At 38.9% G+C, this 27,505-nt stretch overlaps 1 protein-coding gene across 2 annotated transcripts in view; it reads right to left on the reverse strand.

The window, feature by feature from the left end:
* ATP8A2 (ATPase phospholipid transporting 8A2) overlaps positions 1-27,505 on the reverse strand; it is a 379,008-nt gene that overhangs the window by 297,075 nt on the left and 54,428 nt on the right. For both annotated transcript variants that reach the window (XM_087721235.1, XM_087721234.1), the window contains exons 3-7: positions 18,338-18,437; positions 16,639-16,737; positions 14,647-14,692; positions 10,839-10,879; positions 2,623-2,696 (exon numbers count right to left, since the gene is read on the reverse strand). In XM_087721235.1, the coding sequence (XP_087577361.1) occupies positions 2,623-2,696; positions 10,839-10,879; positions 14,647-14,692; positions 16,639-16,737; positions 18,338-18,437 (360 nt within the window). The remainder of the gene's footprint in view (positions 1-2,622; positions 2,697-10,838; positions 10,880-14,646; positions 14,693-16,638; positions 16,738-18,337; positions 18,438-27,505) is intronic.

The raw sequence follows: 27,505 nt of genomic DNA on the forward strand, positions 1-27,505 counted from the left end.
AAAAACACTTGTTTCAAATTTAACAGATTATTTTTAATCAGGATGATGATGCTTCGTTGAAATTCTACTCAAATTTTGCCTTTTTAAAAAAAAAATCGTGCACGGCAAATCTTTTGGTTGTATAGTAATTCCAGCAACTCAGCCCTAACTAGCTTTCATAAAGCTCCAGTAAAATTGCAGAATAATTGCATTATCTTAAAATAAGGGGACACTTGGTTATAGGTTCATGATGCAAAAATGTGGGTTTCAAGTTTTAATTTATTTGGTAGATCAATACGAACATTTTGCCTCTTTCAAACTTCTACAGCTCACATCCAGCACTGATTATGACCAGAAGTTTGTGGTATAAATATTACTTTTCTAAGGAAATTTTCACAACTTCCTCATATTGTTTCACTGTCAGAAAATACACTTGACAAGTAAGAAAGGGTGTAGCTTGTCAACCACTTTTTCTGTGTAAAGAAAGGTCAAGTTTTTTCTAGGGAGGAACACTGAACTATAACGAATCCTATATTCCTGAATAAATAATAGATGGTGAGAATTGTTGGAGACCCAGTTAAGACTCTGGGCTCTACTTTGGCATTAGATACAAAGTCAGCTAGGTGACTTTGAGTCAATCAATCTCTCTCAACCTTAGGAAGGAGGCAATACTACCTCATACTTTTTTAAAACCTTATTTATGCATATCCCATTAATTTAATTATTGCTATTTATTTGTCATCATGAAATGTTTAAGTAAATGTATATTGGAAGTCAACACTTTTTAGCCTTGATATTAAGTGCACGGGTATTTTATATGTGTTTCAGGGGTGAAATTCAGCAGGTTCTGGAGAACCGGTATCGGAAACTTTGAGCAGTTCAAAGAACCAGCAAATACTAGCTATGGCTGGCCTCAGAGTGGGGTGGGAATGGAGATTTTGCAATATCCTTCCCCCAGGAGTGGGAAGGGAATGGAGATATTGCAGTAACCTTTCCCCTGCAGTGGAGAGGGAATGGGGATTTTGCAGTAGCCTTTCCCTGCCACACCCACCAAGCCATGCCCACAGAACTGGTAATTTAAAAAAAAATTGAATTTCACCACTGCTGTATTTGTATGTGTGCCTAGTTCAGAAACTTTTGAATCTTAAAAACAGCGAATTTAAAGTAGAATAGTTTATTCCCAAGAAGAAAACTGTGGGTACAATCCCTTGTATACCTCACAGCTGGACTATCGTGAGGAGGCAAACAGCTGTATTTTCTGATTAATGAAAGACCTAAAAAGGACATGGAACATGCTCCAGTAAAAGGCACTCACCAAGAGAAAGGAAATTCAGAGAAAATGATCGAGAAGCAAACTTTTTCCTCAGAGAAAAAAAAAAGTTTTAAAATGACCATAAAGCAAACAGGAAGACTGTTTTAAAGGAAGCTAGTTATTCTTTTAATCAGGGAGAGTTTTCAATTTTGATACTATTCAGAAGTATGGCATTAGCTAGTTAGGTCAGGAATTATTTGTTTTCTTTGCATGCTGCCCATTTCTGAAAGAACCTATCCATTTGGGCAAAAGATAATGTAGAAATTATCTTTTGTTGGAAACGTTAACTTTGTAAACATTCATATGTACTGTATCTCATTTAACAGATGATAATGTAGAAAATTCGCAAATCTATGATTTCACTATTGTAATATATGTTGGAATATGATAGTGTTTTAAATTGCTACTATTAATTTTGATGTATGTTTATATATTCAATAAGCTGGTTAGCAAGGGGCTAGAATCAAGTTAATAAACATTATCATTATTACTGAATGATACAGGGTAAGAGAGCATAGCATTAGGTTTTGTCAATGGGAAATTATTCAGAAAACTGCAGTATTTCACCCTAAAAATGGCAAAAAAAAACATGCTAATCTTCCTCATTTGGGTAATACTTATTAAGATTAGTGTAGTGTGCACCAGCCTTATGGACCCTGTTGTGGCCTGCCAGCAGCAGCAGAGCTGGCAGCAGATTCGAATAGTGAACATGGGCAGGTCCTGGAGTCTGATAAGGGCTCTGTGTCAGAGGCAGAGAGGGGACCACAGCCGTATGCCAGTTATCAGCTGTTGTCAGAATCAATCAACAATGAGGCAAACAGCTAGAGCCTGTTCCCAGTGTGTGCATGAGCAGAGTTTCCAGATGAAGGGAACAACTAAAGAGGAGGGGTCAACTTGGAAGTAAGGCCAGATGATGAATGGCCCCTCCCAGAGGAAATAAAAGAGGAGCAAAAGGGGAGTGGAGTTTGCAGGAGACAATTAGTTCACTTAATTGGTTCATGACTCTCCGAGACTCCTTGCCAAGTTCTGCAGATATCGGCCTGTCAGCTCTCCAAGCCAGATAAGGCCTATGACTGTAAATCCTCCTTTGAAAGACTTTGCCGGCTATGAGTGAGCAGAATTCAATGTAAATTAACAAAAGGATTTTTGCTGGGACAAAGAGTCTGTTTCATGCTCTTGGGAAGCCTCGGTCAGAACAACCCCGTGTTGTAAACAATATAAAATGAAGGGAGGGAGATTCAGGCTTGCTTATTTTTAAAATTGCAAATAACGTGCCTTAAAATCTCAGTTCAACAGAAGCCCAGGTTCACATACATTCAGGGATAGCTGACCTGGTAGATAAAATGATCATGTCTGCAGGGAGATGCTGCCCGTTGGTGACCTTCGCAAAGTCCCCCACTGCCACCTGGTGACCAGCGGCAAGAGTGCAGCAGAAATAGGAAAAAGAGAAAGACAGAGAAAGCCCATCCTACGATTAGTTAGCTAATTACCAACGAAGGAAGAAAAGAACAGGTTGCTTACCTGAAAACTGAGGTTCTCTGAGTAGAATTCAGTGTGTGTATTCAACCTGATGAAGGTTTGAGCCTGCGCAGAACTTGTGTGTTAAAAATCCTATTGGTTTTTTTCCCATATTTTTCACAATACTACCCTTAATGCATCTGTGAATTGGCACACACATGCATGCACCCATTGAAACACAAGTCACTTCTGCACCGAAAACTTCCCCATGTTATCCATCTGATATAATGGCACAACTGCATTATAGAGTTTTAATTTGGAGGTTGCGCTGGTGAAATTTCAGCCTGTAGCTTGGGCTGTGTCACTTGAACAAATGCAGACCCAGTGCAGGTAATTGCTAACTTAGATACCAAGGACTCAGGTGCTCATCTAGGAGTCTGCCCTAAAATACATCCACAGATAAAGAGGACTAAACAGCAGAGAGGTACATGATTCCTTGAACGGCGAGACAAATTCAGGAACATCCAGGGGTGTTATTCACTTACCTTCCCTACCGGTTCGCAAATGTGAGCGTGTGTGCGCCTCTGTGCATGCGCTCAGCCTTCCGTGCATGTGCTTTTGGCTAAAAAGGGGCCTAAATGGGATGCCATAGAACTGGGGTGGGTGGGCGGGGCCACCCGCAATTTCTACTACCACTTCAGGCAAACCGGTCTGAACTGGCAGAATACCATCTCTGAGAACACCCCTATTTTTTTTTAACCTCCATTCATCACTACACACTCCTCATTTCCCTGTTTCTTGCCTATTAGGATAGAATGAGGGTTTTGTTCAGGTCAGTTAGCCATTGCAGAAAAAAATAAGCTGGGAAAATAGTGTGAGGGTTAACAACTCTGCCTTGATGGGGTTACATGTAAGTTGAAGTAGAGAAGAGCTTTCATAGATTTTTAAGAATGATATCAGCCCTTCAAGATAGATAAGGTCAAGAAACGAGAACTGGCACTATTTTTAGAATGTACTTTTATGCAGTTAAAGTATTATTGTTACTGAATCTTGAAAGCACATCAAAACCTTTGAAGAGAGCTGCTATTATAAGCCACAGGCAAGAACACAATCTTTCGTTGAATACAGGCTTCTATCTAATTTATGTTTCTCGGTTTAAGTGTTATCTTGTACTCTGCTTCTATAATGGAGTGATTTATGACAACCATTAAAGCTTAGAAACTTGCTAATATCTTTTATCTGTATATTTGCAGCCTAAGGAACAGGGTAAACTGGCAAAAACCAATGCCTTGCTCAGTCACATTTGTTTGGAAAACAGTTTGGCCAGCAGGTAATTTTCTCACTTGCTGACTACACTTTCTGTACATCATAGATGGAGCACTTGGCTTGACTAAGTAGACAAGTCAGTTTTCCAAATACTACAAAACTGAGTGCTCAATAAAAGCAGGGGGGGGAGCTTGCATAACAAGACCCAAACACAATGTCCTTCAAGCTACCACCTTTATCACAACTGCTAACCAAGTTTAAAAACACAAGGGCTTATTCACACAAGTAATATATAGCTAGAGTTTTCAAGTTTTCCAATACACTCATAGATACAGTTTTAGTTTCATAGGTTCTGAAATGGAATTTCTCATTAAAATCTTTCCTATTTGTAAAGACCACATCCTTCTATAGTTACTATTGTGTTTTCAGGATGTTTGTGAGATTTTATTAAAGTTGTGTGTGTTTTGTGCTTTGGATACAAAGATTCAAGACTTTCCCCCCCCCCCTGTTTTTCCCCCCCTCTGGCTGAATGGAAAAATCCAGGGGTGAAATGTGCTTAAGTCTGCTACCGGTTTGCTTCGCGCACGCATGTGCACTGCAGGTGCTACTATGTAGCTCAGTCGATCAGCTGAGCTACATGGTATTAATTGCGTGGCACAGCTGATTGTTGCACAGCTGATCGTTGGAACATTAAAAAATGCTACTGGTTCAGGTGAACCGGTAGCTCCGGTGATCAGCACAATTTGGCACAGCTGATTGTTGCACAGCTGATAATCGGAGATACCGAACTGGTCTGAACAGGTAGCATTTCACCCCTGGAAAAATCCTTACTGGAAAGTCCAAGAACAGATTATGCCATATTAGAAGATTGGCTTGATTAATTACAGCAAACTGTAATTGTCTTTTACTGAACAGAATTTCAAAGACGTCCATTAGAGAGATGTAAATTATATCCTTTCCCAGTGTTTAATACTCGATCAGAAACTTCTAGAGATGAACATTATATGGAAGCCCCGTGGTCAAACCATGTCCTAGCAGGGTTTCTGGCGGCTGCTCCTATTTCTGAAGACCAACCCAATAATAGAGTCACATTCACATGAGTCTTTTTGAAAAACCTCTGGTACCTGTAAGTAATCAAATTCATCTTTGTTATGATTTCTGGGATTAACATTGATGGGAGAATTAGAAGATATACTGTATTTTTCGGAGTATAAGACGCACCTTTTTCCCTCAAAAAAGAGGCTGAAAATCTGGGTGTGTGAATACACTGAATACAGCATTTTTGCCTCCTGAAACCCCACCCCCTTCACCAAAATGGCCATGCATAGCTTTTTGGAGGCTTTCAGAGAGCTCCTGGGGGCTGGGAAGGGCTCAATTTTGTCCCCCAGCCCCCAGGAGCACTCTATAAGCCTCCTAAAGTCTATCCATGCCCTTTTCTTTTAACAAAAACTGGGCCCATTTTCACACTAAAAAAATGTAATTCATTACAAAGCATAAAAATAAATAAAGCACATAGATTGCTAAACCTTAGAGGGGAATTAAAGAGGCAGTTTCCCATGGTATTACATAAAAGCTCAAGTTTCCAGTGACTGAAGAGGTCTACTCATTAACATAGACAAAACAAAAGAAAAACTCCAGGCAGAGACTGGTATCATTTTCAGGGTATGCAAGTTATGCATGCCTTTGAGAAAACATTTAATCTTCATGTGCGGAGAGAAAGAGAGAAAAAACCTGGATAAGATCTTGAGACATGGAGATAACTGACAAATCCATAACAAGTCCACAGGAGTGCAATACAAACAGATTTTAACTCAGTTTAAAAAAAGATGACACATCAGTAAGAGAAGATCAAATTTCCAATGTTCAGCAAACTTTAAAATGTTTACATTTCGCTGCATAGTATTCGACATAGAATACTTTTGGGATGTATCTAAAATGGCTTTTATGTCTTCTGGTGTTTGGAAGTCATACATTCCAAGTGTCAGAAGGAGAAGGTTAAGTTGCAACCCTGGGTAAACTTTCCTTGTTAGATAGAAAAGAGGGATATGGAATAGTGAGGATGTGAAGTGAATTTAATGCCAAGCAGAGTGGGCATAAATTAAGCGATAACTCCTTCCATGATAACTGAAAGATACCTTGAAAAGATGCATGGCTAAAATCAGTTCTAATGAAAAACAGTGTACATTCAACATTGGGCGAGAACATCAACTGATAGATCAGAACCTTTTCCTGCTCTTGGAACAGACAGAATCTGTCCGCAAAACTCTGCCTTATGAAAAAGAAGAGGTGTGACTCTGATCTTCCCTTCTGCTGATATGCCGTAGCTAGTAATATCCACTGAAGGCTTAAGGAAAGTCTTGAACACTTGGAGTACTTTTAGAAATATGAGAAGTTCTAGATGTCAAACTCACAGCCTGCAGGCCAGGTGCGTCATGTGCTGGCCCCACCCCCAATCAGTTTAGCGAAAGGAGGGGAGTCTTGGTACATCATGTGATGCTGCTGTGATGATGAGAGTTTGACACCCCTGTTCTAGAACATTTATCTGTGGATTTTCTGCAGGCAAAATTCCCAATGACAGGCCTACTGGAAATAATACCTTTTAAAGAAATAGCTGTGTAACCTAAGAACTCAGTTCCAGCATAGCAAAAGGCACACCCACAAAAAATATTTATCATCCTTGGAGAATAATAAAGCATTTTGGAAAGGACTACAAAAAATATACCCTTGTTAGTGAATATAACGAAGATACCACAAGTGAAGGCAACACATGCCCAATATGAGTATAAGAATCATTGTGTTAATTGCTGAAATGGACAATCTGAAGATGTATGTGATGTGATGCTTGTCACATTGACAATCAATAGTTAATGTGTCCCAGTTCAAACGAGGAAGTCTAAGCTTTTGTCAGAATCTACTTGAATAAATTGAACCACTAGTCTTTTGACTGGTTTGTAATTTTATGTCAGAAAGCAAAAAGAAATAACCAAGTGAATTCAGAATTCAAGGTGCAACAGAGTAGAATGTTTGAATAAAGGAACATAACAAACCCTTAAAGATACAACTGCATGACCGCTGTAGCTGTATAGTCTGCCAAAGTCATGGAGTAATATAACTTATATTCCGTAAGAAAGAAAGGGTAATATTCAAAAGTGATCCTTTGGCTATGAATAAAGGCTGCAGCTCTTCGAGGATGTAAAATATTCTGAGATGAAACCATCTGTGCCTTCACCACACCGAACTGGTCTTTTTCTTCATAAAATAATGTCAATGAATAGCCTTATTTTTCCAAAACAACTGAAGAAGTTTGATTTGAGATCCTAAGTACTGCAGTGTATATACTGTGATGCATTCAATTCAACATGGAGAGATGTATTGCAAACTGTTGGCGCTCTATCAATCTGTAAACCGAAAGATTGTCCTCTTTAAATAACAAATGTTCAGTCCTACCTCTAAATTCTGAGAAAAAGCCCCTGGGAACTTAATCATATATAATATGCAAAGCAGAGGCAGCCAACACTTTAGATTATAAGCCATCAATATGTGATGATATATTTCATCTACTAAGCCAAGTTCTGCTTTAATATACTTTAATTTGGAAGTATTTAAAAAGAAAGCAGACTTACTCTTGAGACAGATAAAAGTTATCTATATGTTTAGATGTATGTGGTGTAAAGAGCTTATGTCATAAATCCTCATAGGCCATTAGTAAGGCCAGCAAACTGCACTTCCACAGAAAGTAGGAAAGAATGAAAGTAGTGAGGCAGGAAACAGTACTGTTCAGTCACACAGAACTGCTGTATAAAAATAGAGCAAGTGCATACCAATCTCAAGCCTGGAAAAAACAATAGCCAGGAGTCCATTGACCAGAAAGAGCAAGAGAAAAGATTCAAATCCTGGTGTTTGATAGATAGAGGTGTATTTATGCAATCTACATCAAGTAGATCTTCTGTGCATTTATACCTTATGTTTTGTCTGCAATAAGCCATCGTATTTTTCAGACTATAAGACGCATCGGTGTATATGACACATCAGGATTTTAAAAAGGTAAGTAAGAAAAAATGTTTTTGTCCTCCTTGGCCCCCAGGAGCACTCTGCAGGCTTCAGCAGGGCTGCGAGAAAGCAAAAACGCCCTCTTGTTGTGAAAAACAGGTGGAAAACGGGCCGTTTTTCGCAAAAGCTGAGGCGATTTTTCCTTCCCCCATCCCTGCTGAAGTCTGCAGAGTGCTGTTGGGAGCTGGGGGGAAGCAAAAACACCTCAATTTTTGAAGAAAATAGCCCATTTTTTGCTCATTTTTGCAAAAATGGGATGCTGGGGCGCGGCTTCGGGAGGCCAAAAATGGCTGTTTTTGGTGTATAAGATGCACCAACGGGGTGGAGGGGGAATACGGTAGGAACTTATCTTTGAGGATCAGAAAGTCTGTTAAGCATCAAACATTACTCAGTTCTTGAATGGAACTAGGGTCCACATGGAAGTCCTTGTAAATCGCCAGGAAGCTTCAATTAGTTCAGAGTACAGCAGGTCCGTTATTGGCTGCATGGGCAATCCTAAAAATACTATACCAATGCCTGTCCTCACTTTTGTGTGTAAGGACCTTGTCATTATCTATAAAGCCTTAAATGACTTGGTGCCAAAATATCACCAAAATGTTCTTCAACCAAAATCAATCTGTCTGGTTTATTTCTCCTGGAAGAAAACATAGACAGTTCCCCATTTCCCTTAAGTACATTCCTTAGAGGGTTTTGCTTTTTAATGATATTTAACACTGCCATTAATATGTAATTAGGCAGTAGAGTTCCTACACTTTTGAACAGCTTCCTGCTTAAAGTGAGGTCTCTATCCTCGGTATGGTCTTCTGTGCAAACTATTACAACGGGAGTTGATCTGGAGATCTTAGAGTGGTGTATGTCACCCAAGGGGATTGTAATTATGGATTTATGATTTAATAAGTTTTCATTTTCACCGTGGACATTTTATTTCTAGGTCTTCATTACTGCAAACTGCCAAGTGTTTCAAGACTAGAGCAGGTAAGAAATCCAATAAATATTAAATAAGTATTCAAGGAAACTACTGTGAGGAACTGCCAGGAAAGATACAGGCAATGGCTCCTGCCAAAAGTTTAGCTCAAGAATGATCCAACAGAAATATAGTATGCAAGTGCAAACTCTCATTAATGTGAATCAGGCCAAAGACCACTATCAGTCTGAGGGTTAGAGGTTGGGGACCCCTGGTTTATATGGTGCATTATTCCCCTCACCTTATAAGAAGATACATGAAGAAGCACTTTTTATTGTTCTTGGCATCTTTTGCTAAATATTTTGAGCTTTAGTGGCAACATCTGGCAGCATCTCCTGAATTCTGGGTTACCTCTATCTACCCTTTCTTGGTTATCTGACTCTCTGCACCTCCATGGTTGCATGTTCAGAAGAGAATAACTGCCTTCCACACTTCCCAATTACAATAAACCTCGGCCCATCAAGCTGCAATCCTGAATAGGTTTTAATTAGCATAAACCCAGCATAAACCCAGTATAATTCAGATTATACTAATTTGAATAGCATAGCCCTATACGGATTTCACTTGGAAACAATAATCTCATTGCATTTATATATGCTCTATATTTATTATAAAACTATAGAAGATAATTTTACACCTTCAAAATTCAATTTTCTCTGAGGTGCTGGTATTTTTTCCTTAGTTATCTAAGGTGCATCAAGTATTGCTTCTTGTTGAATTTTATTTATAAGTGGTCTTTACAAATCCCTTTCTACATCAGCAGTCACAACAGTATAATTTTTTCCAACTGAAAAAAAAATTGCCTTTTCTAAGTGGCCAGTTTTAAATTCCCTTTCTTTCCGGATTAAAAAATTGGAATGGTCCAAGAACTGAAAGGGAAGATTGTCTCGTATCACCCTTCCCTCCTTTCAGGAGACATACTTCCTTGGTGTTACCTTATACAGTTAATTTCACGAATTGGTTTACTGGCTCTCTTCCTCAAAAGATTTAAGACATGCATTATTAATTGCTTACCAGAATGGAGATTTAAAGCCTATAAATCTGATCTGCATCAAAATGTACTTTGATGCAGTCCTATGCATAATTATAGCCATACAATCATGGCCTGTTCCAGCATCTGTAATTCCAGTCCTCATCTTGTTTTTTTCCTCCCTATGCCAACATTTTAAGTCCAGTTCATCCAGATTGGGTGAACCAGTAATGGCGGTGGCGGGAGGCTCCGCCCACCCGCCCAGACGCTTCTGCGCATGCACAGGAGCATCGCATGCACACAGGCGTGAACTAGTAGTAAAATAGATTGAAACCCACCACTGAACCCAGCCCTATGTGACCTGTTTTAGAGTCCTTCCCTTCCCTTTCCTCCCAGTTCTATTAATTTAATTCCAGCTAAGTGAATACAGATTTTGGGCAAGGGGACACAATGTGGTTCTAAAATTGTATGAGTTTCCAAAATCTCCTTTTGTTTATGGATAGTATTATCTTCCTTACTCAGAGAATAAAATCACTAATTGTACATGAGATTCTGAGATAGTCAGAAAGAAATAATAGATGCCATTTAGAAGTTTGATGTCATCTTCTCCAGACTGCCACAGACAAGGAGCTATGTATTGTACATCTACATTATTCAAAGAGATATTCATTTATACAGATAAGCTTTTCTCGAGATCGACAATGGTAATGAATACACAATGGGAAAAATATTCAAATAAATTCACAGTGCCCAGCTGTAAATAACAAAGAAGATCAACATCATTTATCATCCCATCAAAGAGTTGCAAATTCCCAGAACATCTTAAAAATAGTTCTTACCTTCTTCCACATGATATCCTCCCACGTTCCATTTCTTAAAACTGGAAGGGAAAGAAAAATGTAATTTTTTCTCTTTAAGATCAAAAGTTAACATACGACAAGGACTCAGAAGGACCAGGGTTGGAGGAAAAAAGTTAATTGATTCTCTTCAAAATGCTCAATGGTGGCAGTGCGATTCACTTACCTTCCCTACCGGTTCGCAAATGAGAGCACACGCAGAAGGTTGCGCATTATGTCGGGGGGTGGTGGATCCTTCCACAGCCACCGCCATCGGTTCACCTGAACCGGAGAGAACCGGCTGAATGCCACCTCTGCTCAATGGACCTGAAATCTATCTTTGTCTATCTATCTTAGTATTTTCTACTTCATGGGCAATTCAGTGATGCCTTCCTGATGTTTGAGATAGTTTAGATAAGTTTATGTGAAGTTAAGCTGGCACAGTGGTTAGAGTGCAGTACCGCAGGCTACTTCAGCTGATCACTGACTGCCAGCAGTTTGGCAGATCGAAGCTCGCCAGGCTCAAGGTTGACTCAGCCTTCCATCCTTCCGTGGTCAGTAAAATGAGGACCCCAACTGTTGGGAGCAAGAGGCTGACTCTGTAAACTGCTTAGAGAGGGCTGTAAAGCATTATGGAGCGGTATATAAGTGTAAGTGCTATTGCTATTGCATATATTGCTATTCCATAACTCCATCTTACCCAATGTGAACTCAGGGATTTTGCCATATGCTACCAACAGACCCTTTACCATGACTGTCTTTTCTTCATTGAGCTGGCAGTGAAGGACAAGGCAGCATTCTTAAGAGTACTTCTGGATAAATCTTTCATTGGTAATCAAAGCTCCTTCACAAAAGTTTCCTCTTGTGTTTTGCCATTACTGTTTTCCTTTTATTTTCTTTCTTTCCACAAAACATGCATTAAGGCAAGAAAGTGGCATTGCTGCGTATTGATTTCTGATTGGCAGAATCAAGAGCCGCCTATGAGTCAGAAAGCAGTCTTTGTTACTCCATTATTGGTGAAGTAGCTAATGTATTGTGCCCTTTTCTGAGGTTAATTTGAACTTTTAAAAAATGCTACTCAGTTTCTCCCTGCAAGTTGAGACTGTAGTTCATGAGTGGACCAATTTTTGTATTTTCAAACCTTCATTATTAACGTTGTGCATCTTAATTAAAAAATTGCAGCCTGCAACAATATTGTAATTACTACTGCTCTCTTAGGCATGGATTGCCATGTTAAAAACCACTTAAGAGAATTGATCTGAATATACGGAAATTACTTAGAAAGTGGCATTCTATGTCATTAAATTCAATACGCAGATTCCCACAAATGAAGAGTCGATAGTGAAATTAATGGAACTAGCACTAATAGCAAAATTGTCTACTTTGGTAAAAGATAAAAGTTTACCTAGCTTTCTTACTATATGGGTACCACTTTTGGATTTCTTGCTTGACAAAGATATAAATGAAGTTTTGGATTTGGGATTTGATCATTAGATTTGTTATGATTGTAGAAATATTGTGTACTGGTCAGTTGGATACCCGTGCTTCGCTACAGAACTATGTGATCGGGTTTGATAAATTGACAGTTAAAGCTTGAACATTAATGAGTAGTTACGATCAACCTCTCTCCCCTCCTCTCCCTCAGGCTTGCCCCACAGAAGCCTCTCCTATCCTATCCTCCTTCTCTCCCTCAGGCTGGCCCCATTGATCCTCTCCTATCCCCTTCTCTTCTTCAGCCTTGCCCCACAGAGGCCTCTCCTATCTTATCCCCTCCTCTCCCTCAGGCTTGCCCCATTGATCCTCTCCTATCCCCTTCTCTCTCTCAGGCTTGCCTCATAGAAGCCTCTCCTATGTTATCCCCTTCTCTCCCTTTCAGGTGGGCAGGGGGAGTAGAATGTCTAACTCCTTAGCATCAGAGTATTTTTCAGGTGGGGAGGGAGAGTAGAATGTTTAAATTCCCTGCCTGCAAGCCAGATGAGTAATGCGTGGCCTCACCTATGCCCAAGTGGCAGTTGGAACAGAGCTCTTTTCAGGTGAGGAACGTCTAACTTCTTAGCATCAGAGCGTGTTAATAATAATATAAGAACTACTAATGATCTGATGGTCATTTCGAAAAATCCTTTCTTAGTGAGCACCTAGAAGCCAAGAGGAACATACATGCCGAATTCCAAGTTTGTAGGCTTTACGGTTCTGGAGATTTCATGAATATGCATGAGTGGTATTTCACTTTTATATACATAGAATACAAGACACATATATTGTACATTGTTAAGGATTATGCTTAATCTTAGGATAGGCTATTGCTATATAGTTTATTAAGTTTGTATATTGTTTATACGTTTTGTTTTAATTTAAAGTAAGATTATTTGTATGTGTACTGAAGAAAGTCAGAAGTCAGGTTTTTTTTGTATTCCCTCTTTTATTTTTGTTACTTTTTAACTTCTTCATCCCCCCCTCCTTTTTTAATCTTTTGTTTTCATTACTTTGTATTTTATCTTTCTTTGAAACTTAATAAAGCCAGTCTATGTCATTAAATCAAGCGATAATTTTCAGATAAGCACAGTGCCCTGTTGTAATCCAATTGATGTTATTTCTACCCACATAAATTAGACAGAAGAGTACAATATTAAATTATGAAACTAGTGATATTAATCACTGACTAGCGATAAATTGTTTCTCACATTCATTCATTTAGAACTGAATTACTGTAGCTATTATCCCAAAAGGTATACAGCAAACAATTCAGAAGAACATAGCTACAGGGCAGAGGTAAAACATTATTAAAACAAATCGAATCAAATCATGATATGACAAATACTTACAGAATTTATAATAAAAGTCACTTAATGAAAATGAGTAGCCCTTAATGTTCATAGTAAGAAAGCAAGAGATACAACTCTCAATGCAAGATATTCCCATTTATAGAATTGGGAGTTTTCTCCCAATTCTTAAACTTGGCATTACATTATTCGCAGTTAGTTGTAAACAAAACATTAATAAATCCAAATATAATTGTAAAGCATTACTGGCCTTCTCTCGAGTTGCCATAAGCAGGAGTGGGAGAACTGATGGATCAGCTTGACCACCATGACCAGAAGCACATTCTATGCATACCTTTCTCAAGGCTGATTCTCAGGTTACCAGAACCAGCCAGAGAGGCGTATTTTCCACAGCCTGCGAAAGTGCTCCATTGGAAAATGTGATTTATGACACACCATGAGAGGAGGGGGGAAACAGGTTCATAGTTGGGTAGTAAACTACGTGGAGCAGAGCTGACTTCACTCGGGTACATGCTCAGATGTTGCTCCTAATAAATAACTGGATTTCTTTTGAAACTTGGCTTGAGGCTCATGAGTTCATTAGGGCAGTGTTTCTCAACCTTGGCAACTTGAAGATGTCTGGACTTCAACTCCCAGAATTCCCCAGCCAGCATTCGCTGGCTGGGGAATTCTGGGAGTTGAAGTCCAGACATCTTCAAGTAGCCAAGGTTGAGAAACACTGCATTAGGGCAGTGTTTTTCAACCTTTTTTGTGCAAAGGCACACTTTTTTCATGAAAAAAATCACGAGGCACACCACCATTAGAAAATGTTAAAAAAATTTAACTTTGTGCCTATATTGACTATATATAAAGTAATTTTCCCACGGCACACCTTACACTATGTCACGGCACACTAGGGTGCCGCGGCACAGTGGTTGAAAAACACTGCATTAGGGCATCCGTCGGAACCCTGACAATATAATTATTCCTCTAAGAAGGCTATAACTCTTCCTACCATATAATTTGTATGAGACAAACTTAAAAGGCCTTACCTATTGCTTTCTTTTTGTTCACCGTACTGTCAGCTTTATGTCTTTTCTGTTGAGAAATAAAAAAATCAAACATACATTTAGGTATGTTCAAGGGTAAACTGAATGAAAGGCAGAAAGATTAAGACAAAACATAAAAGCTTCATTAGTGTTTCCAGTATGTGTTAATAGCATAGGGAAGCCACTTTGGTTAGTACTTAAGGCTAAAAGCCAGGAGACTCTTAGATATGAAAGCCAGTTACAGTCAGTCAATCTCATTCAGCCCAAACACCTCACAGGGTTGTTGTTGTTGTTGGGAATATAAGAGGAAGGAGTATTGTATGTGTTAGCCAATTTAGGTTATTTATAAAAATAATAAAGGCAGATATAAACAAATAAATAAGCTTTTCTCTTCCATGCATTAGTATGAATCCTTCTACAGGTAATCCTCGATTTACAACAGTTCATTTAGTGGCCATTCAAAGTTACATCAGCATTAGAAAAGTCATTTATGACCATTTTTCACACTTATAACCGTTGCAGCATCCCCATGGTCACATGATCTATACTCAGGAGCTTGGCAACTGACTCATATTTATGACGGTTGAACTGTCCTGAGATCACGTGACCACCTTTTGTGACCTTCGGACAAGCAAAATCAATGGGGAAGCCAGATTTACTTAACAATTGTGTTATTAACTTAACAACTGCAGTGATTCACTTAACAACTGTGCCAAGAAAGATCATAATGTAGGACAAAACTCACTTAACAGCTATCTCACTTAGCAACAGAAACATTGCTAACTATTCCACTTAGCAACAGAAACGCTGGGCTCAATTGTGCTCATAATTCGAGGATTACTTATAGTTCAAGATGGAGCACTTTTTAATTCCTGTATGCAATGATTAGCAAACACATATATTCTGGGGAAACAATCTTCAGTATTACCTGAGGAGACTTTTACTTACTTCCCTCTGCTCCCCCTTCCCTTCCCTTCCTTCTCTTTCCCTTCCCTTCTCCTACTTCCCTTTACTCTCCTTCCTAATTCAATCATATCTATATGATTCCCCAAATTGAGGGAATGTATTCAGAGAAGAAACTGCCCAGCTGACATATACCAATTTATCAAGAAATTTCATAGAATGAGTAACACTGGATTTTTCACCAATATCTTTTATGCAGTCATACAGTGGTATGTTCAAGGAATACACTTTTTTAAAATGTCTGTTTCCCCACCCCCCACCCCCATTGCTTAATTCTGATTCTTAGGTATTCACTCATTTAGGCAGTTTATAGATTTATAGAGTTCAGCAGCATGAGGATTGCCCCGAGGACTTTTTCCATGAAAAATGCTTGGATCGCCTTCTCTGTTGAATCATTTTCTGGGCCACACAATAGGGCAGGAAATGGTGATCTATAACCTTCCAGATGGTTTAGATAGAATCCCAATTCCCAATCCAAGCCAATATAATCAACCAAGGTTGATGGGAATTTTATTCCAGTAATATTTGATATTCTGATATACTGAATATCTAATATATTGAATATCTTCAGTAATATATTTTTGGCTAACTTAGCATTAAAACAATTCGTACAAGTGATGAAGAACTGTCCTTTCATTGCATTTCTGCATAGCATAGCAGAATTTCATACATAAAATTCTACAAAACTTTTCTTTATAGCATGAAACCTTTCCATATGTTGCAATATTATCCCCACGGAGTTTCGTCATACTTTTGAGAAGCCCCTAAGTGACCAGTCCTAAGTTGAGGACTACCTGTAATTATTTTCTAATCTTCAAGGTAGTACACTCCTAGTTTATCTTGTTGTATTGTTATTTTTTAAAATTAAAAATATGGTTTCACATTTTAATCTTTACTATCGCATTGTCTTAAAGTGAAACTATTAAAGTGACTTGAGTAATCATGGAAATTAAGAAGTTTTATACATCTGAATGTTTCTTGCTATATTGCAAAGGGACAGACATTTCTTCCAAAATCTAAATGTATACTCACATAATCTTCTATGATTTCTTTGATGCCAGCAACTGTTAGAATTAATAGAAAGGGAACCAAGGTGGTATATCTTCCAGTTGGAGAGACTTCTGGAATTTGCTGAAAAAGAAATGTATATATTTAGAAAAGTATTCAAAGAAAGAGAATGGCAATGCTGAAGTAAAAATATATATTACAAAATAAAAATAGTGTCATGCCTTAATTTCAGCACTCAGAATAATCCCCCTTCTCTGCTGATTTATCTTGCCAAGGATCCAAAGTTGGAAAATATGATTTGACAGAATCATTTGGGCAGAAATTTATAAAATATTTGGGATGTAAACATCCTCTATCTGCATTTGCTCTAAGTGACCCTGTCCATACTAAGAAGTGACATTAGCATATAATATTGGGGCCTAAGTAAAGTAATTATGTTGGATTATGTGTGATCAAGGCTCAAAGCTCTAGGCCATTTTTTTCTACAGTTAGATTTCCTGATGTTGTTAAACTGCAGCCCACATCATCCCAGCCCAGTTAGCGATCAGAAGTGAGAAGAATTCTACTTAGTAACAACTGAGGCCCCAAAATCAGGAAATACACACACCAAAAAAGTATTAGAATGTACAAGATTGACCCCATTATTTGTTAATTAATGAGTGATTCATGATTGGCTGGGATTACTATCAAATGACTGCTGCCTCTTTATTTTCTCTAACCCAAATTCTGAGCTTCAGCTTTAATGGTTGAACCTATATTGGAAAATCCAAATTCCGAGTCTGCTTTTGGATAAGACTGCGGTTTCCAATATTTCTGGTTTTCGTTAGGACTGGTTTTAATTAAGATTGCTATTTCCTCCTTTGATACTGTCACGTATAAAAGGTTTAAAAGTTTCCCCTGCCCAGTGATAACTGACTGAAGGAGATAGTGCTCTCCTCTGATTCTCAGTTGAGGGATCCTGTATTGTCGGAGAGATGCTTCTGTCATCATGTGGACTACATGAAAACACAGAATGCAGCAACCTTCCCGTCAAAGCACTACCTATTTATCTACTCACATTTGCATAGTTTCAAACTGCTAGGTTGGCAGGAGCTGGGGTGAAGAACAGAAGCTCACCCCAACGCAAGGCACTCGGGTCTCAAACCCGGGCTTTCCAGTTGACAAGCCATTGTGCCTTAACCGCTGAGCTATCTACCGCCCCGTTATGTATAACAATAGGCTAAAAACATTATCATTATACATTCAATTTACCAATACCATTATGATTCAGCATAAAATGGACAAATGATCTACATACATTTGTTGGACTACACTGAGTTCATCATGCATGATTAAAGTATATGCTTATCAGTGGTGAGATTCAAAAAAACTTACTACTGGTTCTGTTGGCGTGGCTTGGTGGGCATGGCATGGCTTGGTGGGTGTGGCTGAGGAAGGTTACTGCAAAATCCTCATTTCCTCCCAATCAGCTGGGACTCAGGAGGCAGAGAATAGATGGCAGTGGGGCCAGTCAGAGGTGGTATTTACCGGTCCGCCGAGCTATTCAAAATTTCTGCTACTGGTTCTCCAGAACTGGTCAGAACCTGCAGAATACCACTTCTGATGCTTATGCATTGTGCAACATCATCACTGGTACAAGAGTTGGTAGTCACAGACTGCTCACCTGCTCACCTGTATTAAATTAAGCTATGCATACAGTTGTTTTACTTCAACATAGACGTACCTGCAGTAAGGCAATGAAGAGGAAGAAAGCATTTGCAGCTTTTCTAATTTGTTCATACAGGAATCGAGGTAGAAATGTCACCACGCTGTATTTAGCTGTGCTGTTTTGAGAAGCAAAATAAGAAATTGCTTTAGAAGGTAGGAGGAGGTGAGACCATTGAGCTAAGTGATTTAGCTGTGAATTGAATCATAGCCAGTTAATGAGATGATTGCTTCAAATGAATACAATCACTTTTATTTAATGGTTGCTGTTTCTAGTATCTATATCGCCTGCTTTTACACATTCCCTCCACAGTTTTTCTGTCTTTTCAGGACTTGCCAACTCCAAGATCAGGGATTTACAAAATATCTCACTCTAAACCTACTAAATAAACAAAGTAGGCCCAGGAAGAAAACAGAACACATTAGATCTAAATTGAAAATCATCACAGCTAAACCAAAGAAAACAAGGAATTTCTTTACTAGACAACCTCAACAATTCTGTGACATGTAAAAAAGAGGTTTATTACTATCCCTTTCGAATCCTAGAGATATCTACTACCAGTGTTCTACTACATTAACAGTGAAATAGGGATCTGCAAATAGGGGTTTATTCAAACAGATTTTCTAATTTAGTTTTTTAAAATCTATTGTTCAGATTTGGTTTTGTTAGTATTTGTAGTTTAATTAATAATGGATGTTTCAGATAGATAGATAGATAGATAGATAGATAGATAGATAGATAGATAGATAGATAGATAGATAGATAGATAGATAGATAGATATAGATAGATAATAGATAGATAGAGATAGATTTCCCATTCTCAAGGCAAATATATTAGAATTCTGCTTTGCTTCCATTATTGATAGATGATTAGAGCCGGCAGGCTTTTATTTGATAGCAAACCACAATAATTTTTTAAAAAATCAATTGTAAAAGTAGCAAGCAAACTTCAGCACAACGGACAGTTCTCTATGAGATTATAACTTTCTCCTTCACGTTCTGCCTATAAAACAGCAGCTGACATCCAATTATTCTTTTTGCCACTGCCTGTAGGATCCAAACACTATATGACATAAACTGCTACCCACTGAAATTTTTTTTGGGCCAAGATTGGTACTTTTGAAAATAGAAAATCAGCTGTGATTGTTTCTGCATGTTACTAGATGATAGAAAGAACTGGTTACACGACATCCATTATGTTAGTGCTTTGGGAAATCAACTTGAGAAAGAACAATCCCACATTTTCAGCAAGCATTTTTAATAGAAAGCACAACTTTACTGCAATAAATCCATGGTAACTATAGGCTGGATCCTGGTCCAAGAGCTGGCATGTTTCATCTTCCTCCACTGTAACATTGTCTTAATTATAATTTACGTATATTTTGGCCTTCTTAAAAATCGCCATTCCTAATTCTGTTTTTCATTCTCAGAAGCCTGCCTCAAGGTTGTACTGACTCCAATAACATGCTCAAAACAAGTATAAGAAAAATGAGAGCAAAATCACAAAAGACCAGTATAGATTTTTTTTTAAAGAATGTAGAATGAAAAACATAGCACATCAGAAATCATTTATACAGTGACATGCGGTGAGGTTTATGGCTGGTGAGGCAGTCCTTTCCCCCGACATCCCAATGTCTAAAGTGTTTTCTTTCTTTCGCCCGAAGTCAGGCTGGGCTAGTTGCTGCCAGAGTTCCCAATGGATGACTCTGCTTAACTGTTTAAAAAAGCCTCTAAAAAAACGCCCTCTACAGGAGGAGGCAAGAGAACCACGTGCCTCATCTACATAAGGAGTTTTTCGGCTTTTAACCCTTGCTTAATTCTGCTCAAGTGATCATAAAGTCAGATTAGATGAGGCACGTGGTTCTCCTGCCTCCTCCTGTAGAGGGCACTTTTTAGAGGCTTTTTGAAACAGTTAAGCACTAAGCAGAGTCATCCACTGTGACTCTGGCAGCAACTAGCTCAGCCTTTTTCCTTTTATATTTCCTTTTCTTTTCATGATGACAGTGGTGAGGTTCTGCCTCCCCTGCCTCCCCTGACTGCACATCACTGCATTTATATATTATCAATACATAAGGCACGCCTATATTGTTCAGGAGAAATACTATATTAATCTATATTTTGCAGTACACACAGACACAAACATATCAGTTTTTGACTTATGGTGTCTACCTGGATAAGTCCATGCAGGTGATTCTATCTTTCTGTTTATGCAACCTAGAACTGCCAAAAAAGCCAACACAGTTCTAGGCTGCATAAACAGAGAGATAGAATCAAGATCACATGAAGTGTTAATACCACTTTATAATGCCTTGGTAAGGCCACAATTGGAATAATGCACCTAGTTTTGGTTGCCATGATGTAGAAAAAGATGTTGAGACACTAGAAAGAGTACAGAGAAGAGCAACAAAGATGATTAGAGGACTGGAGACTAAAACATATGAAGAACGGTTGCAGGAACTGAGTATGTCTAGTTTAATGAAAAGAAGGACTAGGGGAGACATGATAGTAGTGTTCCAATATCTCAGGGGCTGCCACAAAACAGTCAAACTATTCTCCAAGGCACCTGAGGGCAGAACAAAAAGCAATGGATGGAAACTAATCAAGGAGAGAAGCAATTTAGAACTAAGGAGAAATTTCACAATTAATCAGTGGAACAACTGCCTCCAGAAGTTATAAATGCTCCAACACTGGAAGTTTTAAAGAAGATGTTGGCTAACCATTTGTCTGAAGTGCTGTAGCATTTCCTGCTTCAGCAGGGGGTTGGACTAGAATACCTCCAAGGTCCCTTCCAACTCTGTTATTCTATTCTATTCTGAACTGAGTTTTCTTGGAAATATTTTTAGAAGTGTTTTTGCCACTGCTTTCTTCCTTGGGATGAGAGAGTAACTGGCCCAAAGTTACTCTTTCTTTGTGCCCAAGATAGAATGTAAACTCATGATCTTCTGATTTCTAGCCCTCAATCACTACACCAAATTATCTCTATAATCTTTTATGAGTCACCAAAGTCTTCCAGTTTTAAATAGCAATTACAGCAAGATACTGGGCAAAAAACATCCAGGGATACTGTATCGCACTGAAACAATTCACACGTTTTATATTAATATTTTTAAACCTCAAAATCATTGCCATGATTCCCAAAACCAATCTAAAATGAGACAACTTGTTTGTATTAACAACTCTTAGCAAAAAAAAAACCTAACACAGAATCTTTGTTTATCATTTTCCATTCTTTCATCATTTAAAATGTGTCATGCACATAAATCTAACCTCTCTGAAGTCTGTGTCTTGCATTATACTGCAAAGAAGTACAGGCTAACTTCCTTTCCCCCTCTGAAGATTTAGGACACCATGTCTTCCAACATTTTGAAGCACAAGTGCAGACAAGCTACATTTTAAATGAGAAGCACATAAAAGAATAGTTTGTACAGGCAGATTTTAAGAAATAAGTGAAGTCCATCATGTGCACTAAAAGAGAAAATGTTCTTTCACAGGGGACTTTCTTCTTAGTCTGTTTGCACCTGGATTCTATGTCTTGCATGTTTAAAAATATTTCCTTCCTTCTTTCTTGCCTTCCTTCCTTTCTCAGTCAGATAATTGTAGTAAAAAAAGCAATCAGTTTAACTCTGATGGGAGTGCAACTGATAAAAATAAGAAGCTTGGATATGCAGTATTACTAGCAATGAGAAACATTTTTCATTGATTCGTTTAATTCATATTTCATTCTTTTGTTTTTAGGTATCTGCAGTAGCTGTCAAAGAAACCATGCCAAGAAGAGTATTGTTTATGTCTAATTGTTTTGAACACCCCTTGCATAACCCTTTGGCAGGAAGAATTGTCTTGTATCTTGTTCATTCAGCTTCCTGACCTCTGACATACGTATAATTTTGCACTTAACTCTGAATAAGAAAATTGATTGCTGGCAAGCAATAAAACATGAAAATATTCTACTCATTTATTTGCTCGTATTAATTAAACACCCTCACATTAGCCTATTTTTGTTATTAATGCACCATCGGAATAATGTTCCGTTTGGAAAAGCATCAGTACTCAGTAAAAGGATGACATCGTATATACACAAATGATTCCTACAATATACATAATGTTCTTCATCACACCATGCTGGAGACAATGTTATAAAATTATATCATCTGTGTCATATTCTATTAATAAAGAAGAAAAACCCATGAAAGGAAAAGTGAAGCATAGGGGTTGCTGCTATGAGTGATCCTAACAATGAAAATGTGTGTATATATAGTTGAGTTGAGACAGACCAGAAAGATAACACAGTATGTAGCTTTCTTGACATCAGTGTGAAATTGGGTTGCTTTTGCCTTATTCTGGCAAAGTTTCTCTGACTTTGTCCATCCAACAATCCTGATACACCATTGTGGTCTTCCATCAAAGTAATAACCAGGTCTGATAATACTTAATTTCTCAGTGCAAACAAAATTAGCCACATGAAACTTGAGAAATATCAACAAATCTCTGTGGTCCATGGACTTCTTGCTTCTGAAAGAATCAGTCATCCCTATGTATTCTCTGTTTCAAGTATCACAGTAGTCCAAAATATTTTATTTTAAAATTATGTATTATTACATTTATATTCTGCCCATATCATCGTTTGAGGTGACCATATTAAAATAACACATATAATAATCTTCTTTTTCATTAGATTTATATGTCATTTTTTTCTTCATGAACCAAAGTTGGTATACATAATATTCCTACCCAATCTAACTATCCTGTTCACCTATACTAACCTATAATAAATTGTTAAATGTTAGCTAAACATATTGTATGTCAAGCCATGGAGAGCCAGGCAGTAGCCAACAGGTGCTCACGCAGCTTGGCGATACCTCTAAGTCAGTGAATGGCGCTGTGCCCAGCTGGAAAGGGGGTTTGTCGGGTGGCTGTTCATGAGTGTGGTCGCTTCATGGCTGCTGTGTTGCACTGCTGCAACAGCGCAACACAGCCATTCGCCCATGAGGCTGTGCCCAGCTCTTTGGGAGCCCGCTCGCAGGGGAGCAGCTGCCCGGCAACCCCAAAACAATAAACCCTCCCCTCATAATAAGGCCCAAGCCATATTTTGTGTGGGAAAACACAGTACCTTTACATTCAATCTTTAGAAATGTATAAATTCCAATCTTAAGAAATATTTAAAACTGACATCTTAATCTGGGATTATGATTGGATGTCTATTTGTTCCAACAGGTGTATGATCTTTAAGTTGAAGAGGTACTCCCCTGCCAGCACAGCATTTGCCAAGTTTGAAAAACACTGTAGTAGGTCATTTGAAATTAATGACATCAAAACATTTTATCACAAATAGCCTACAATGTGGATTCTCAAGGAGATAACGCAACATTTGCCACATGTATCAATTGCTTACGCTCCCAAAGATATATAGAGCATGGACCTGCAGTTGGTCAAATCCTATCCCATGTGTAGTCAAGGTCTAAATTTAACTTTCATCTGCATGTTGCACCTGGCCCTTTCTATTCCCTCCCTCCCTCCCTCCCTCCCTCCCTCCCTCAGAGTCTTTCCATTTTAAATTTGCAAAACAAAGTCTTGTCAAAAGTAGGGTGGCAAGCAGGGTGAAATGACATTTTCTTTGAAAGGGAGTAGTACTTTGAAAAGTTAAGATGACTTCACCGTTTATTTCTAAACACAAATCATCCCTTATCTCAGACGTTCATATCATGCAGCTATTCTTAACTTGGAACAAAGGTAAAAGTTCCTTGACTCCCTCACCATTCAGCCTTTTTTTGGAACTACTTTAGATAAATCTTAACTCCTCCGTTTCCAGCAATAAATGCAGGAACAGTATCTGGGTTAGTTATGGTGCTGGTTCTTTGTTTTAATCAGCTTTTCTTTTCTTTTCAATTCTAGAATTCACTTGGATTTTTTGCTGGTTCACTTTCTACCATACAGCAATTCTTATAATTAATTTCTGACTATTTTTTTTTCTCCCCTCACCACAAGCTGCTTGTGAATTCATCAGCCTTGGCACCTCTGAAGCAGAAACTCCCATCAGAAAATGAGAGCATGGCCTAGAAAAGGAATAGAATATTTTTTTGTGGCAGGGGGATGCACTGACCAGGAAAATGAGCTAAAAAGGAAATGACATGGTTGCATCATGCATAAGGCTGACATACTGTAGGATGTAAGGAGTCTACATAATGGGATAATTGATGCTTTTATTAGGCTTATTTTATAGTTTTCTCTATAGTTCTTTGTAGGATGAAATCATACCATAGATATAAGCCAGACAGGACTTCAGGAGCATCAAAAAGAGGAATAACAAAATAACTGAGTTGAGAGGGACATTGGAGGTCTTCTCGTCTAACCTTCTGCAGGAAACTTTATACTGTTTCAGACAAATGATTGTCCAATCTCTTCTTAAAAACCTCCAGTGATGAAGGACTCAGACTTCCATCCTTCCAAGGTTGGTAAAATGAGGAGCCAGATTGTTGGGGGCAATATGATGGCTCTGTAAACCACTGAGAGAGGGCTGTAAAGCAGTATATCCTAAGCGGCATAGTCTAAGTCAGTGATGAAGAACCTTTTACGCACCAGGTGCCCAAACTGTGCACGCATGCATGCCCAATCTGAAAGGTGCATGCGAGCGAACATGGGCATGCGTGGACATGCCCAAATGTGCACATGTGCGGACATGCACGTGCATGTGTGGCCATGTGCGCATGCACAGCAGAGACCCGAAGACCAACTGGCCGGCAGGAGATGGGACATTCCAACACAGGCAGTATGGCAAGAGGTAAGATCTTCTTTCATAAGCTTCTGTTTCGGCATTTGCAGGGAAACAGAAACTCACGAAAGAAACGCCACGGCGATCTGACCTGGGGCGATAGTGTGAGTGCCAGCAGAAAGGGCTCTGCATGCCACATCTGGCACCCATGCCATGGGTTCTCCATCACAAGTCTAAGAGCTATTGCTACCTACAACTTCTGCAGGCAGGTCGTTTCACTGTGGAGTGGACCTGCAAGTCATTCCCAGTGGGGCTCAAGGACACTGCATTTCCAGGACTCAAGTTCCCACCTTTGCATTAGATATCTACAAAGGCAACGTCATAGAAAGAGTTAAATAAGCCCAGACAGAAAAGCTGGTGTATGCTGCAAAAAAATATGGCATCTTAATTTGAACTAAAGTTCTCAATAGCATTTGCAAAAATCACCATGAATTCCCACTTATGGTTTACTTACTCCCTCAGCTACAAGTTAATCCATAGCAATTTCTTTCCATTCTTGCTGTTCAATAGAATATTGTGGAAAGGGAGGCAATCAAAATATTGTTGCCGTATTTTCAGCAATGACTCATTTATAACACCATATATTTCACACTTAGCACCAGTTTGTTTAAAATGTCAGTCCAGAAACCATAAGTTCTAGGAGACCATTAACACCTTAGGTACAAAGCCGGTTGGGTGATCTTGGGCCAGTCACTCTCTCTCAGCCCTGGGAAGCAGGCAATGACATACCACTTCCAAAAAAGGTTTGCTAAGAAGGTCGCAGGGACTTTCCAGGCAGCTGCTAGGTGTCAAAACTGTCTTGAAGGCGCGCAAACACACAATCACACACACACATTTGACGTAATACATTTAGGGTAACTGATTTCCAAAGACTCTTCATAGTTCACTGTACGATAAATTCTCAGAACTGCTGAAACATTTACAGTATCTGGCTATCTATACCTCATAGTCAATACACTAAAGCTAATTCAAATTGTTTTCATAGATATATCTGTTGTGAAAATTTTAGGCAAGCTCTAGAGCCGTGAGGTGGCACCCAGAGCCATATCTGAGGGCATGCAAGGAGTTGTCCTATGTCAGCTGCAGCACGCATGTGCGTGCTGGCCATATGATTTTAAGCCTTCCGGATGGCGGGGGGAGGCCGTTTTTGCCCTTCCAAGGCTTCAGGAAAACCTCCGGAGCCTGTGGATGGTGAAAAATGGCCCAACGGGCTTACTGGAAGTCCGGAGGCTTCAGTGAGGCCTGCGCCCATGTGCAGGGGGGAGCACGGGGGGTTGTGTGCATATGCATGGGGGAGGGCATTGAATTATGGGTGTGGACACGTGCATACACGCTATTGCACACGCACAAGCCCTTTTGGCACTTGGGCAGAAAAACATTCGCCATCACTGCTCTGGAGGAACTAGAGTTCCCATTACCCTTGTTACTTAGTGGTCATGTATACTTGAGAAATATCTAGCTATCAAACCTTGGAGTGACTTTGCCTGCACCACTGCAACCTGTTGCAAACAGTGTGCTGTGAGCACAATGAACCTTATTCCAACCACATCCCTCACTATATAGTATCATTCACCATGATTACAGATAAGTGAACAATCTTCAGTCTGCAATACTCCATGGGGCAGTTCACCCATAATTGCATTTCTGTAATACTTTTTTTAGAAATGAATACCCCCAATGTGCTGTCAACATGCAACATATGGGTGAATATGCCACAGTGCAGGGATTGGAGAAGAGAAAACAGATGCTGCAAGGCTTGCTCGGTAGCTAGGAAACAGGTTTCTATTGTCGTTCTCCCTTCCCGTCAACTGCAATTTCTACTAGGAGCAGTTGGTCTTGTGCTTTTCTGCTGGCTCAATATAGTTGTTTCAGTTTAATTTGTTAGATATTTCTGGGTCGACTTTGTCAAGCAAACCTTATTTGCCAATGACTGGTACTGTTTATGTCTCTTTAATCATACAACACAATGGCACTTTGGCACTTTTTAATGTGTCTCCAGAGAGAAGCACACATTCCTTGCATTGATTAAAATACTATATCAACAGAAAACAAACTCAACCCTCTTCCTCAATCCTGTCAGTGAAACAATGTATGGTAATGTAAGAACAGACCAGAGGGGACATTTAAGGTTTCAACCAAATTGTTATTATGAGACAAATAGCCGAGAAACCTAGCAAATTTGTTTCCCTCTAGAAAACTCATTTTTGAAACTTTTTTTCTGGCCAGATGATCACAAAACAAAGCACTGAATTGCAGTTTCCTCCATTAGTATTTTTTTTCCAACCAAAGGAACATTGAAAAAAATAAGTGAAACGGCTCAAGATTTTATCTGTTTATCAGTAGAATAGCTCTCCAAAAACTGGAGTATAATGGCATTAAATTTGGTGCAGAACAGGAGACTCCAACTTTGGCAACTTTAA

The sequence above is a fragment of the Thamnophis sirtalis genome, unplaced genomic scaffold (assembly GCF_051295495.1).
Source record: "Thamnophis sirtalis isolate CommonGarterSnake01/CBP01778 unplaced genomic scaffold, rThaSir2_p1.2 scaffold_8, whole genome shotgun sequence".
Classification (NCBI taxonomy): domain Eukaryota; kingdom Metazoa; phylum Chordata; class Lepidosauria; order Squamata; family Natricidae; genus Thamnophis; species Thamnophis sirtalis.